This window comes from Neomonachus schauinslandi, chromosome X (assembly GCF_002201575.2).
Source record: "Neomonachus schauinslandi chromosome X, ASM220157v2, whole genome shotgun sequence".
NCBI classification, from domain to species: Eukaryota; Metazoa; Chordata; class Mammalia; order Carnivora; family Phocidae; genus Neomonachus; species Neomonachus schauinslandi.
In genome coordinates this window covers 46,331,512-46,347,904 of record NC_058419.1, presented here as the reverse complement: position 1 = coordinate 46,347,904, position 16,393 = coordinate 46,331,512, and the positions used below count along the sequence as shown (strand labels likewise).

The 16,393-nt window shown below is 37.4% G+C and overlaps 1 protein-coding gene across 2 annotated transcripts in view; it reads left to right on the top strand.

The window, feature by feature from the left end:
- CENPI (centromere protein I) overlaps window positions 1-9,017 on the top strand; it is a 61,121-nt gene extending 52,104 nt beyond the window's left edge. Inside the window, exons 19-20 of one of the 2 annotated variants that reach the window (XM_021695369.1) lie at window positions 7,248-7,289; window positions 7,994-9,017. In XM_021695369.1, coding sequence (XP_021551044.1) covers window positions 7,248-7,289; window positions 7,994-8,095 — 144 coding nt within the window. In that variant the 3' untranslated portion in view covers window positions 8,096-9,017. The remainder of the gene's footprint in view (window positions 1-7,247; window positions 7,290-7,993) is intronic. The other variant, XM_021695442.1, reaches the window with a different exon arrangement.
- The last annotated feature ends 7,376 nt before the right edge of the window (window positions 9,018-16,393 follow it).

Below are 16,393 nucleotides of genomic sequence, written 5' to 3'. Positions count from 1 at the left end.
TCATGGAGAACAATCCCTTTTAGATGTTGCCAGATTTGGTTTCTCGATAGCTTGTGGATGATAAGGGATATTGATTTTTCCTTGTATGTCTTTGTCTGGTTTTGGTTTCCGGTTAATTCTGGCCTCTTAGAATAAGTTAGGAAGTATTCTTTCTCCTACTGTTTGGAAAAGTTTGTGAAGGATTGGCATTAATTCTTCTTTAAATATCTGATTGATTTTACCAGTGAAGCCATCTGGTCATGGGCTTTTATTAGTGGGAAGATTTTAAATTTCTGTTCAACCTTTTGTTATAGTTCTTTTCAGCTGTTCTGTTTCTTCTTGGGTCATGCTCAACATTTAGTTGTTTATCTAGAATTTGTCCGTTTCATATACTTTATCTAATTTATTGATGTACCTTATGATACTTTTATTTCTGTAAAGTTGGTAGTGATTTCCCCCTTTCATTCCTGATTTTATGATTTGAATTTTCTCTCTTTTTTTGTGTGTATTTAGCCTAGCTAGTTTGTCAATATTGCTGACCTTTTCAAAGAACCAGTTTCGTTTCATTGCTTCTCTATTTAATTTTTTGTAATTGTAATTAAATACACATAACATAAAATTTACCATCTAATGACATTAAATACATTTACGTTGTTGTGCTACCATTACTACTGTCCATCCTCAGAACTCTTTTCATCTTGTAAAACTGAAACTCTATTAAACAATAACTCCCTATTCCCTCCTCCCCATAGCCCTTTGTAGCCTTCATCCTATTTTTAGTCTGAGTTTGAGTCTACTCTAAGTACCTCATATAAGTGGAATCATACAGTGTTTGTCCTTTTGTAAATAGCTTACTTCACTTAGCATGTCTTCAGGGTTCATCCCTAATATAGCATGTGTACAAATATCCTTCCTTTTTTAAGGCTGAATAATATTCCACTGTATGTGTATACGACATTCTGTTTATCTGCTCGTCCTTTTTTTAAATCTCAATCCCTTTTTATTTAATTTTTTTCATTTTAGTATAGTTGACACACGTTACATTAGTTTCAGTTGTACAACATAGTGATTCAACTTCTCTATACATTATGCTATGTTCATCACAAGTGTAGCTACCATGTGTCACCATACAATGCTATTACAATATCATTGATTATATTCCCTATGCTGTACCTTTTATTTCCGTGATTCATTCATTTCATAACTGGAAGCCTGTATATCCCAGCTCCCCACCACTCATTTTGCTTATCTGCCTTACCCTCTTCCCTCTGGCAGCCATCAGTTCTCTGTATTTATAGATCTAATTCTGCTTTTTGTTTGTTTATTCATTTGTTTGGTTTTTTAGATACCACATGAGTGAAATCATATGGTATTTGTTTTTCTTTTCTTTTTTTTTTTTTTAAAGATTTTATTTATTTGCGAGAGAGAGAATGAGAGACAGAGAGCACGAGAGGGAGGAGGGTCAGAGGGAGAAGCAGACTCCCCGCTGAGCAGGGAGCCCAACGCGGGACTCGATCCCGGGACTCCGGGATCACGACCCGAGCCGAAGGCAGTCGCCTAACCAACTGAGCCACCCAGGCGCCCCGGTATTTGTTTTTCTAAGTCTGATTTATTTCATTTAGCATAATACCCTCTAAGTCCACCCATGTCTGTTTTATCTTTTGATGGATACTTGGATTACTTCTCATTTTTGGTTCTTGAAAATAATGCTGCTATGAATATGGGTATAGAATTATCTGTTCAAGTCCTTGCTTTCAGTTCTTTTGGTTATATACCCAGGAGTAGAATTGCTGAATCATATGGTAATTCTATTTATACTTTTTTGAAGAAACACTTGTACTGTTTTCTATAAGTGTTCCCATATTGAGTTTATATTCATATCAGCAGGACAAAGGGGTTCCAATTTCTCCATGTCCTCACCAGCACTTCTTATTTTCTGTTGTTTTTTTTTTTTTTAATAGCCATCCTGTGGATGTGAGGTGGTATCTCATGGTTTTGATTCTCATTTCCCTAATGATTAGTGATGTAGAGCATCTTCTCATGTGCTCATTGGTCATGTGTATATCTTTGGAGAATGTCTATTCAAGTCCTTAGCCCATTTTTTTCAAATCAGGTTATTCGTTTTTTTTGTTGTTGAGTTGTAGGAGTTTTTTTTTTTTTTTTTTTTTTTTTTAAAGATGTTATTTATTTATCAGAGAGCGAGCGAGAAACAGCATGAGAGAGGAGAGAATCAGAGGGAGAAGCAGGCTCCCCGCTGAGCCGGGAGCCCGATGTGGGACTCGATCCCAGGACCCCGGGATCATGACCTGAGCTGAAGGCAGTCGCTTAACCAACTGAGCCATCCAGGCGCCCGAGTTGTAGGAGTTCTTTATATAAAAAGTCTTGGGGCACCTGGGTGGCTCAGTTGGTTAAGCGTCTGCCTTCGGCTCAGGTCATGATCCCAGGGTCCTGGGATTGAGTCCTGCATCAGGCTCCCTGCTCCACGGGGAGCCTGCTTCTCCTTCTGCCTCTCTGCCTCTCTGTCTCTCTGTCTCTCTCTCTCTGTCTCTCTCTCTCTCTGTGTCTCTCTCTCTCTGTCTCTCATGAATAAATAAATAAAATCTTTAAATAAAAAGTCTTGATAATTACCCCTTATCAGATAAGTGATTTACAAATATTCTCCCCCATTCCATAGATTGCCTTTTCATTCTGTTAATTATATCCGTTGATGTGTAGAAGATTTTAAGTTTAAGGTAGTCTTGTTTTTTTTTTTTTTTTTTCTGTTTTTGCTTTTGTTTCCTGTGTTTTTGGTGTCATATCCAAGAAATCATTGCACAGTCCGAGTCATAAAGCTTTTCTCCTGTTTTCTTCAAGGGATTTTATAGTTTTAAGTCTTATTTTTAGGGTTTTTAAAAATATTTTATTTATTTATTTGACAGAGACAGGCACAGCGAGAGAGGGAACACAAGCAGGGGGAGTGGGAGAAGGAGAAGCAGGCTTCCTCCTGAGTAGGGACCCCGATGCGGGGCTCGATCCCAGGACCCTGGGATCATGACCTGAGCTGAAGGCTGATGATTAACCAACTGAGCCACCCAGGTGTTCCTGTTTTTCTATTCTTCATTTCATTTATTTCTTGCTCTAATCATTATTATTTATGATTGACCCTTGTACAACACAGGTTTGAACTGCATGAGTCCACTTCATGCAGATTTTTTTTTAATACAGTATAGTACTGTAAATGTATTTTCCTTATGATTTTCATAACATTTTTTTAATTTAAATTCAATTAGCCAACATATAGTACATCATTAGTTTCAGATGTAGTGTTCAGTAATTCATCAGTTGCGTATAATACCCAGTGCTCATCACATAATGTGCTCTTTCTTTTCACTACATCTGTATCTTTGGGGTAAATACCCAGTAGTGCAATTGCTTTGTCGTAGGGTAGCTCTATTTTTAACCTCCTGAGGAGCCTCCATACTGTTTCCCAGAGTGGCTGTACCAGCTTGCATTCCCACCCACAGTGTAAGAGGGGTCCCCTTTCTCTGCATCTGCACCAACATTTGTTGTTTCCTGTCTTTTTAATTTTAGCCATTCTAACTAAATTTTGAATTTTGGTAACATTTTCTTTTCTCTAGCTTACTCTATTGTAAGAATACAGTATATAATACATATAAAATATGTGCTAATCGATTGTTTATGTTATTGGCCAGGCTTATGGTCAACAGGCTGTCAGTTAGCTAAGTTTTTGGGGAGCCAAAGTTGTACACAGATTTTTGACTGCACCAGGGTTGGCACCCCAACCACATGTAATTCAGAGGTCACCTGTACTTTCTTCTTACTTTGGCTTTAGTTTGCTTTTCTGTTTCTAGTTTCTTAAGGCAGTAGGTTAGATTATTGAATTGAGATCTTCCTTCAGAGACTTTAAATGCTGGGTTTTTAAAAATAGTCTTTGCCAAATTTTCTCATTTTCTGGGGAGTGGGTCCACAGAACTCATGATCTCATCCTGGAAGTGGACCTCTATGTGGACACTTTTTATCATAAAGCAACCACATTCAGTTTCTTGAATATCCTTCTAGAGACATACTGCATATTTCTGTGTAAATAATCTTTACAACACTATATACTATATTTACTTTTCTGCCTCTTGAATTTTTGACTTAATATCTAGGCTTTTGTTTCATTTTTGTATGTAAAGGCTGCCTCATTCTTTTTGATGTCTCCATAGTATTCCATCATATGAATCCATATTAAAGTTAAGCATGTAAGCTGAACATTTAAGTTGTTTCTAGTTCTTTTATGAAATTATACTCTAGTGAATATTCATAAACCATATACATCATTTCATACATATATAAGTGTGTCTGTGGATAAAATTGCTCTAAATGGAATTGTTTTCATAGTGTATATCTTTTTTATTTTGTTGGGTATCATTAAATTTTAGGTTTTAGGGGCACCTGGGTGGCTCAGTCGGTTAAGCGTCTGCCTTTGGCTTGGGTCATGATCCCGGGGTCCTGGGATCAAGCCCCATGTCAGACTCCCTGCTCAGTGGGAGTCTGCTTCTCCACCCCCCTGTCCCTCCCCCTGCTCATGCTCGCTCTCTCTCCTCCTCCCTCTCAAATAAATAAAAATCTTAAAAAAACCAGATTTTAGCTTTTAGTAGAAGTTATACAAATTTACATTACTGCTAACAATGAATGGTTTGTTGGTTTCTCCATACCCTGTCAACATGGTTGCATCCAGTTATTTGGTGAAACTTGTAATGAATTATAGGTAGGGTAGGATTGATTTTCATAAGTGAAATAATTTTTTCTTCTAGACTGTGTGTGTGTTAGAAGACTCAGTCTCTAAAGTAGTAAATATTATCAACTTGAACATAGGTAAGCAAGCTCATTTTGGAGGATCAGGAATTGACTGATATATTCTTTTAAATCAGAAAACAGTTTTTAAAATGTTTAAGGAAGGTTGGTGCTGACTGAAAGGTTTAAATTCTAGTAGTATAGAGCACATTTGGCAAAATGTAAAACTGCCATTGTTATAACTGATGATGTTTCTATATGGTTCTGAAAATACTAGGTTTTTAATGTCAAGTTGTGTTTTACAAGAGTGCCTTTTGAGCCCTTGTCGCCAACTAACTGCTCACTAAGTATCTTACCTTCAAGATGGTAAAAATTACCTCTGATACCATGGCAGTATGATTTAATGCTCACATTTTTATTTTATGGAATTTTAACATTGTAAATATTTCAAACTAGTCCGCTTTTTAGAGATAATTTAGTAAATTTAATTTGGCCAATCCATTCTCAGTATCAAAGAGCTCCACTTAGTTAATGAGTCAAAATATTTTGAACATTTGTAGAACCTACATTTCAGGAAATTCTGAAGCTCTAGATTTTATTATAATTACCTTTGAATCAGTAGTTGCTTCTTTGTTCATTCAACAGATATTTATTTTGTGTTCACTATGCTCACACTGGGAATATAGTACCTGAGAAGACAGACACCATCTCTGCCCAAATGGAGTTTATATTCAAATAAGAACAAATAGTAAATAAGTTATGAAATAAGTAAACATGATAATTTTGAATTTTGAGAAATGCTATGAAGGACATAAACAGGGTGGGGTAAGAGAAAGAGTGACTGGGGAGTTGTCAGGAATGGGTGTTCAAGAAAGGCTTTTTGAGGAGGTGGCATTTGGTCTAAGATTTCTTCTAAAAGATGAGAATAAGCCAGCCTAGGAATAGCTGGAATAAGAGCATTCCAGGTGGTGGGAATAGTGGCTCAAGGGGTTCAAGGAAACAAGGAAGGCCAGTATGGCTTATAGCTTAAGGAACAAGAGTGAGAATGGAGTGAAATAAGATGGCAGAGATTCAGGGGCTATCTCTCTTACAGATCTCTTGGGAGTGCCATGGGAAATGATTGAAAATTTTTAAAGCAAAGTCATAGTATGGTCCAAGTTTATGTTTAATAGAGATCATTTTGGCTTTTTTTGTGGAGCATAGAGTTATAAGAGGCCCGAGTGGCTGCAGGGGCACCAATTAGGAGGCTCTTGATAGAGTCTAGACAAGAGATACTGGTAGAGATTTGTATACATATGGTGGTAGTAGAAATGGATGGAAGTGGACTGATTTGAGATATATTGCAGAGGTAGAACAGACCGGACTTGATGAATGGCTTCATTAGAAGTGAGAGGCAAACTATAAGAGATGCTGAACTCTAGGAAACAAACTGAGGGTTGCTGGAGGGGAGGTGGGTGGGGGCTGGGGTAACTGGGTGATGGGCATTAAGGAGGACACTTGATGTAATGAGCACTGGATGTTGTATGCAACTGATGAATCACTAAATTCTACCTCTGAAATTAATTTAAAAAAAAGTGGGAATGAGAAAAAGAAAAGGACTTTGAGTTTTTTTAATTGAGCAACTGGGTTGATGGTGGTTCCATGTATTAATGAGAGGAATACTGGTGAAAGAACAGGAGAGGTTATTTTGGTTTGGGGGGAGGGCAAGCTGAGACTCAAGTTCTGTTTTGACCTATATAAGTTTGAGATGCCTATTAGACATCCAAGAAGTGTAAGTATAGGCAGTTTGAAGCTGGGCTTGGAGTTCAGGAGAGAAGTTGAAACTAGAGAAATAAATATAGAATATATAATCAGTAAAAACACATGTTCTTTTTACTTTTTAGCTTCTCAGAGATCAGGATTCATCTTGTAATTGATGTCAGCCAGGCAGCAATGAAAATATAGTTGTCATTTGCTGTTTTTGAGTGTGCCCAGGCAGATTACCAGAATCAGACCTTGCAAGATGGTTGTCAGCAGGTTGGGGAAAAAACTTGGAGAAAATATTGGAACACTCTTTTAAGCCCCAAAAACCAAATGTCTTAGAGAAAGAGGGCAGGAAAGCAGTGTACCATACATGTTATGGACTTTCCTTGAAGCAGGAGCCAAAAGTAGGTTAGGTTTATGTAATTGGGACCCCAACACTGGTATCTTTTAGTTCTTTTAAGAAATGTTGCATTGCCAACAGTCTGGCACAGAAGATACTGTGTGAAAAAACATAATTATCTACAGCTCTTGAGTAGAAAACTAATTCAGAAGAGTAGGACTCCAAATTAGGGAGAAATATGGAAGGTTATAGTGAGTGTTTACTCAAAAGGAATGCAAGAGTGGTAGTAGGAATAAAATGTAGCAAATGAATCAGGCAGTGAAGAGACGTCCTAATTTTCTGGTAATTTTTGCTAACCAAATATTTTCATCTCTTATTTCCCCCCCCCCCTTTTTTTTTTTTTAAGGAATGGCCAGAAGAAAGGACAGTAAGCATGAGCTCTATTCGGGTAAATAAATTTATTTTCATCATGTTCAGGGATTTACTATAGCTTCATTTCATCAAAAAATTTATACTTTTCCTTTTCTCCCAGTCTTAAGCCTGCTGCCTCCACAAAGGCAAAGTGAAATGTTTGCCTCCTGAGTTATTTCCGGTGACTTTTATGTGAATTTATTGGCACATATCCTCTACAGTCTTCTCTAAGATATAACTATTCACAGTTTGACTCTTGCTCTTTTATCTGTGCATTGTCTCATTTTATAGTACAGTTGCATGTATTCAAAGTGTGACTGTAATGAGGCTGATTTAACAAAACCTAGCACAGTTGTCTCGTTATTATAGAAACTCTGCTGTGTAGATATTTAATGTAGGCAGTAATCTAATAATGTCTGCTCCCATGTTATCTATTTTAGATGTTAAATTTCTAGAGCATGTGGATGATGACCCATTTCCATTTCATAGTACTTGTTCAGTTGAACAGCTAAAATTTTTTGCCAGTATAATCAAAGGAATGTTTAGCCCTTAAATTTTGGGTACTTTCTGGTTTGGATGTTACTCTAGTGCCTGAGTTCCAGTTAGGAACTTGGCCCCTCTGAGCTAACTCTTGGTATGTGCACTCAGGACACTGGGAACTTTTCCTAGGGAAAGAAGAGGAGGTAGAGAATAAGCATAGTAAATATTTGATAAGTAATTTTCCCTTTTTTGTGCCTGCAGGGAAAGAAATGGAACTGGTATTTGGACTATTTATTTTCAGAGGGGTTACAAGGCTTGAAACTTTTCATAAGAAGTAGTATTCATCATTCTTCTGTCCCCTGATCAGAGAGCATAAACCACAGCATCAGCATTAAGTGAATTTTGACTGAAACGAACTGACCATACCGGACTAAATTCTTTTCCTTGTTGCTAGAGAGGCCAAGTGGTTCAACTTGAGTTTCCATAATCTTTTCATCAACAGACTGCCATCCTCAGGGAGTACCTGGACTGGCCTTCTGTGCATTGTCCAGGAGAGCCTCAGTGTGGCTAACTTTATTTTTCAGGATCTAAATTCTTTAGCCCACTAGTAAAAAATGACTTCATCATCAGGCTCTGCCTTCCACCGAATTATACATAGATACATCTGTTATGTGACAGGATATTTCACATTCTTGTGGACTGTAAGTTGCATTGATGGAAGAGAGCAGGTAATATATAGTGGCATTTAAGCCACAGACATACTCTTGCAAAGTGCCCTGCCTCTGAAACCTCTGGGAATATTGCCATTTTCCTTATTGTGAACAACAATGTCAGCATCAAGTTAACAGGATATAACATTTCTTTTTTTTTTTTCTAACTCTAACTAGTTGGTAGCTTCCTGGGCCTTCACTGGTAGCAATTTGATAAGAGAAGGAAGTGGAAAGGATTGTGGGATAATCTAAAATGTTCCTATTTATTCCAGTTTGATTTCACAAAACTATACTATTTTGTGTGTGTATGTGTATGTTATATATATCCCATTTTTAAGTGGTCAGGCCCAAATAAACAGACTTTATTTTCAGCGATAATTCTGAAGCTTTAAAAAAAAAATTATAATAGCTAGAATATCTTGCTGAAAATTCAGCCTCACTACTATTGAGTAACTTTTCCCCCTTTTAATAAAATTCATATCATTTGAGAGAAATTAAGCTAAGTTTACTTTTGTTTTTAAGGGCACATTCCTTGTGGGTTTTTTTTTTCCTTTAAAGCAAAACAAAACTCTGTATTATTAGGTAGTGTTCAGACTAGAATCCCATTCATTTTTTGATTCAATACATATTTATCTAGCTTACTATGTGGCAGATACTCTTTTGTGTGCTGGCTGTGTAACTGTGACCAATACAAAGTACTGCTTTTGTAGAATTTACTACATCCCTTTGGAGAAGGCAGACAATAAATATATAAGCAAAAATATAGTATGAGGTGCTATAAAGAAGAAGCAAGGAATAGGGGCAGAATATTGAGAGGGTTGCTACTTTAAGGCCTGTTTGAGGAGGTGACCTATGCAGAAACCCTAATGAAATAAGTGTATGAGCCATGTGAATATTTGGGGAAAGAGCATTCTGGGCAGAGGTAAAGGCAAGTTGTGAAAGGCTTAAAAATGTTAACTTAGTTAGCCCATTTGAGTAATAGCAGAGAGGCCAGTAAGGTTACAATACAGTAATTAAAGGAGAGGAGTGGTAAAAAATGAAATAGGAGAGAAACCAGAGAGTAGTTCATGAAGGCCCTTATAATGTATAATGTATAATAGGAAGCTATTAGAAGGATTGAGAGCAGAGTGATATACTTTGATTTACTGTATGGAGCTGTAGTTTGAAGGTTAGACTGAAGAAGATTAAGGGTTAAAGTAGAGAGACCAGTTAAGTTATTAGAGTTCCAGACAAGAGTCTTAGACTAGTGTGGTAGATGATGGGGAGGTGATTAGATATTGGATTTAGGCTCTACCTTAAAGGTAGAGAAGATAGGATCTGCTGTTAGCTTGGATATGAAGAGAGGGGAAAAGAGGAGTAACGGGTGACTCCTAGGTTTTTGACTGAGCAACTGGGTGAGTTCTGGAATGCAGAAATGAGGCATCCTGGAGGAGGAACAGATTTGGAGGAGTGTGGACTCAGAAGTTCTGTTTTGGCCATGTTAGGTTGGAGATGCTGAGTAGGCAGGTGGATATCCAGGTCTAGAGTTCAGGGTACACGTTGGGACTGGCAAAATTAATTTGGGCATCATTAGTGAATAGCCATGACATTGTATGGGATCACTTAGTGCAGCTAGAAAAAAGAAGATAAAGACAGCAAAGGACTGAGCCCTGTGGTGTAAGCCAGCATTAAGAAGTAGAAGAATTAAAAAAAAAAAAAAAAGAAGTAGAAGAGAAAAGGAGGAACCAGCAAAAGGCTAAGACCCACCAGTGGCTAGAAGAAAAGTGAGGAGACTGGTTGTTGTGCTGGAAGCCAAGTGAAAAAAGTGTTTAGAACAAGAGAGGGAGTATTTATTGGTGGTGGAATGTTGCCTGTATACCTGGGTAAAAAAGTTTTAGCTGCTTTCAAGTAAATGTGATAGTGTCCCCAATAGATAACCTTTCTCACTTAGAGAGTTCTCTTTTGTTTTTAAGTTTGCAGTCCAAATAACTTTCCATATTGTTATTCAGAACATATCTTGGTCGTTAAGATCAAGTGGAACTTTCATTTGTGAGAAGGGATTTAATTATTTTTCATGAAATTTAATCCCTAACAATCTTCCAGTCATGGAAGAAATTTCTAAACCTAAGTTTTTGTTCCAGGAAAAAAATATTTTTCCCTTAGGTTTGTCTTTTTGTTCGGTAGTGATTTCCTGGGTATCTTTTCTGTTCATATTCTTCTCTTGATCCAGTTTTTTAACCCACTTAAGATTAGATGTGCAAATAAGCCACATCTAGTTATTTGAAAACTCTTTTTTGAAGAATGTTCATGGCAAAGAAAAAAAAAAGATTTAAATAAGAATAGCTATTTAACTGTAGAGCAAACATTGCCTAGAAAAGAAAAACAGAAAATTTGATTTATTATCCCAACTGTACAGAAAGAATACTTTCTTTACCTAGTATTTATGTAAAATTGTTGACATTATAAATATTGACTTAATAATGTTCAATACTAAGTTGCTGTTAGATTTCTAACATTTTGGAGTCCCTGGGTGGCTCAGTCTGCTAAGCAGCTGCCTTCGGCTTGGGTTGTGATCTCAGGGTCCTGGGATCGAGTCCCAGTCGGGCTCTCTGCTCAGCGGGGAGTCTGCTTCTCACTCCCTCTGTACTCTTCCCCTCTCTCAAATAAATAAATAAAATCTTTAAAAAAAAGATTTCTAACCATTTTATTTTTCTTTTCATCATAACTTCTTCCTCTTGGTCTTGAGGATGATCTGGAAAGAAAAGTAGAGAAGTCTGTGGTGTCTCACATAAAATTTCTGTTGTTTGCAGACATTCTCTCTTTATATCAGATACATTTTATATCACTCAATGGTTTACTAGAAATAAGAAAAATTATTCTCTAAAATTGATATTATATTGGGGCACCTGGGTGGCTCGGTCGGTTGAGCATCTGACTCTTGATTTTGGCTCAGGTCATGATCTCAGGGTTGTGAGATTGAGCCCTGCCTCAGGGAGGGCTTAGCTGGGAGTCTGCTTTTCTACTTCTCCCTCTCCCTCTGTTCCTCCCTCTCCCCCCTGCCCCTCCCCCCAATTGTACTCTCTCTCTCACATAAATATATCTTTAAAAAAGAAAATAAAATTGGTATTTTTAAAATCTCTTTTCAGTTGATATAACTTTGTACTTCATTTTTTTAATATAGAAAGACTTTTTGTCATATAAAAACATTGTTTTTTATAAAGATGGATGCTATGGACTGAATGTTTATTTCTCCCAAATTCAGACATTTAAGCCCTGACCCCTAATGTATTGACCCCTAATTGTATTTGGAGGTGGGGCCTTTGGGAGGTAATTAGGTCATGAGGGTGGAGCCTTCATCATTGGGATTAGTACCTTTATAGGAAGAGACAAGAGAGGTACTGATCTTTCTCTCCACCATGTGAGAATACAGCAAGAAGGTAGCCATGTACAAGCTAGAAAGAGGGCTCTCACCAGAACCTATCCATGTTGGCACCCTGATCTTTGGACTTCCAGCCTCTAAAACTGTGAGAAATAAATTTGTTTTTTAACCCACTCGGTCTATGGTATTTTGTTATAGCTGCCTGATCTAAGACAATGACCAACAATGTTTAACAGAATATATTGTTGACCTGAATCATCAATGCTTTATTTTTATAATAACTCAGAAAAGGATGTCTTCCCAAGGAGCATAACAAGTACCTGTGAATTAAAGTCCACTTTTAAGTATGTAACAGGAAAGCAAATTTTTTCAACTTTCAAGGAAGAATATTAGCTTATTTGCTGCACAGAGTTGAAGGCTTGATATTAAGGAGTCCTTTCATTGCTTCTAGTTCTAGGTTTATCATTAATGAATTGTGTGACCTTGGAAGACACTTAAGTACTTTGCCTCTTGATTCCCTCTTTGGTAAAATTTAGATTCTAATGTCTATCTTTCAAAGGTTTGGTATATAAAATGATAGAAAATCTGTGAAATTTCATTGAAAAGCCATAAAGGGGGAAAAAAGATATAAAAGTTTTTCCTACCTTTGAAGTATATCAATTCAAAGTATAACAATAGAATGTAATTGAAGACTGTCCCAGAAGGTAGTAGCTTACTGAAGTAGTACGCATTTTTCTATACTTTACCTTCTGATTGAACAGAGTTGCGTGAGCCTTTCTGGAAAAAGTGCTGAATATATGAATAAGCATTTATTCAAAAACTTGACATCCAGATCATTTATGAGTATTCCAGCCCTGGATACAATAACGCAGTTAATATCACATGAAATTGAACAAGACTGCAATTTTTATATGCTTTACTTTCCCCTTGTATCTATTTGTAGACAATTTTCTGTTACCTGAGGTAATGAGAGAGAAGATAGTATATAATTTTTAAAATTAGATAGTACTTTTAGCTTTAAAAAATTAGAAATCATTTTTCTATTTACAATCAGCTTTGTAGCTAGGTTAAATTTGCAAACATGATCACCAGTTTCTGCAGTCAGTTGAAAATTAAAATGGGGAGGTTTTCTGGATGGCAATGTGAAGAGTTCATTGGAACTCCCCAGAGAATTATCTAATTGGTCAAAATTAGACTAATCATTCAGTCTCTGGAGAATAATAAAAGGATTTACAACAAATTGAGAACCATTTATTCAAAATCTACAGAATTCAGTAATAGTAGTAGTAGGCTGTAACATCTGAAGTAGAGGCTACACCCATTCACCCAACTCTGTTTCAGGAGAGGTATTCTGGGAGGCTTGGAAACCAAGTGGCAGCTCCTCCCAGATACTGTTCTATAATACAGAGGTTCTGCAAGGGAGGGGTCAGAGAAAACCTCAAAGACTGGTAACATGCTGGCCCTGGCCTGAGGGGCCTGACTTTTTTTAGATAGTGGAGCAATTTATGCCTCCAAGGAATTGTTCAAAATAAAAATCAGCTAACAGTTACTGGGGGCCAAAAGCATAGTATGATACCAATGGAGGCAGATCAGAAATTTAACAGGGAGATCAGAAAGAGACAGCAAAGGAGGCCTGATGATATAGAATAATGTGCTCTTACCTAAGGCCACACTTTTAGGAGCAACTGGAGAGGAAACTGCTTTGCTATTAGTCCTTGGCTAAATGTGGAACAAACTTGTAAACTCCCTGTAATGTGAAAGCAGTCTCCAAACCACGCAGATCACACAGCAAAAAATGAAAACCTTACTGGCTCAGGGGCTTCAGTACAACTCGGATCAATCAGTGACTGACTGCTAAACTGTAACGACCCAGGGATGACCCTTAGGATGCCAGGTTTAAAGATAAAAGCAAGAAAAAATCCAAACAGGAAAAGTAAAGGCTGCATACTGTGGAGAAACAGACTTCACAGACTTAGTGTAGCCAAGTTACTAAACAACAGCAATAAACCCCAGAGCAGGGACAATCAGTATCCAGAGCTGCTATAATATATTATCTGAACTGTTCAGTTATGAGAGGCAAAGGAACAGGAACATGTGACCCATACACAGGAAAAAAAGTAGAAATTTCCTTTGAGGGCATCAGATGTTGAACTTGGTGGACAAGGACTTCAAAGCAGCTATTATAAATACATCTAAAGAGCTTCAACCATGTTTAAGTAATTAAAAGAATATATGATGATAATGACATGAAAAAGAAAATACCACATCAAAAACTAATGATGTATGGTGACTAACATAACATAATAAAATTAAATTAAAAAAAAATACCAGTGAAGGATAGAATCCATACACACTCCAAATGAAAATTCTGGACTTAAAAAGGGTGAAGAAAAATGAACAGAACCTCAGGGAAAGTGGTACACCATTAAGCACACAAACACACTCATAATGGGTATACTGGAGGAGGAAACAAAGGGACAGAAAAAATATTTGAATAAATAATGGCTGATAATGTGCCAAATTTGTTGAAAACAATCTACACATTCATTAAGTTCAAGGAAATACTAGCAAATCAAATCCAGGAGTGCCTGGGTGGCTAGTTGGTTGGGCGTCTGCCTTGGGCTCAGGTCATGATCCCAGGGTCTTGGGATTGAGCCCTGCATCGAGCTCTCTGCTTGGCGGGGAGCCTGCTTCTCCCTCTTCCGCTCCCGTTGCTTGTGCTCGCTCTCTGTCTCTCAAATAAAATCTTTAAAAAAAAAAAAGGCAAATCAAATCCAGCCACATGAAAAGCATTATACTCCATGACCAACTGGGATCTATCCCAGTCATGCAAGGTTGGTTTAACATCAATGTAGTACCTCATATCAAAACTGTTTAAGGGTGCCTGGGTGGCTCAGTCGGTTAAGCGTCTGCCTTCGGCTCAGGTCATGATCCCAGGGTCCTGGGATGGAGTTCCACATCGGGCTCCCTGCTCAGCGGGGAGTCTGCTTCTCCCTCCCTCTGCCCCTCCCTGCTGCTCGTGTGCTCTCTCTCACTCTCTCTCTTTCAAAATCTTTTAAAAAATCTGTTTAAAAATACATATAATAAATTGCAAAGACCTCCCATGTTCATAGATCAGAAGACTGAATATTGTTAAGATAACAATACTCCCCAGACTGATCTACAGTTTCAGTGCAAGCCCTATCAAAACCCTAGCTGGCATTTTTGCAGAAGTTGACAAGCTGGTTCTGAAGTTCAAATGGAAATAGGCCACGAACAAAATAATATTGAAAAAGAACAAAGTTGGAGGCCTCACATTTCTCTATTTCAGACTTTGCCACAAGGCTACACTAAACAAGACAGTGTTGTACTAGCATAAGGATACACGTAGATCGATGGAATGGAATTCAGGGTCCAGAAGTAAACCCATTCATGTAAGGTCCGTTTGATTTCCAACAAGGATGCTGAGACAGTTAATGGGAAAAGAATAGTCTTTTCAGGAAGTGGTGCCAGACAACTGGATATCCACGTGCAAAAGAATCTGGTTGGACCCCTATATCCCATCATGTACAAAAATTAATAAAGATGGATCAAAAACTTAAATTTAATATCTATAACTGTAAAACTAGGGCACCTGGGTGGCTCAGTCGGTTAAGCGTCTACCTTTGGCGCAGGTCATGATCCCAGGGTCCTGGCATCAAGTCCCACATCAGGCTCCCTGCTCAGTGGGGTGTCAGCTTCCCTCTGCCCCTCCCCCTGCTTGTGCGCTCTCTCTCTCTCTCTCTCTCTCTCTCGTGTGTGCACACGTGCAAAAATAAAAATAAAACTGTAAAGCTAGACAAAAACTAAATCTTCATGACCTTTAGTCATTTTGTAGTTATGATAACAAAAGCAAAACATTAAAGAAAAATTCATGAACTTCATCAACATTAGAAACTTTGTGCTTTAAATGAGACCACCAAGAAAGTGAACAGAAAATGCACAGAATGGAAGGAAATATTTGCAAATCGTATATCTGAGAAGTGTCTTGTATCTAGAGTATATAAAGAACTCATGACTCAATAATAAAAAGACAACCCAATTAAAAAATGGGCAAAAGTTCCAGATATTTTTCCCCAGAAAATTCTGTGAATGGATAATAATAACATGAAAAGATGCTCAACATCATTAGTCATTAGGTAAATTCAAATCAAAACCACAATGAGATACCACTTTGCAACCATTAGGATGGCTATAATAAAAGAACAAGTGAGGATGTGGAGAAATTGAAACACTCATACATTGCTGACTGGACTATAAATGATGTAGCCACTTTGAGATACAATTTGGCAGTTCCTCAAAATTTTAAACAGATACTATATGACTAATTCCACTTCTGACTATATACCCAAAAGAAGTGAAAGTTGGAGGTCCTCACAAAAATTTGTGCACAAATGTTCATATGCATAATGCTATCAAATAACATTATTTATAATAGCCAAAAGAGGAATCAACCCAAATGTCCAACTGATGAATGAATAAATAAAATGCACTATTTCCATATAGTGGAATAGTGTTTGGCCAAAAAAAAAAAGGATTGAAGAAGTGATACATACTATAGTATGGAAAAACCCC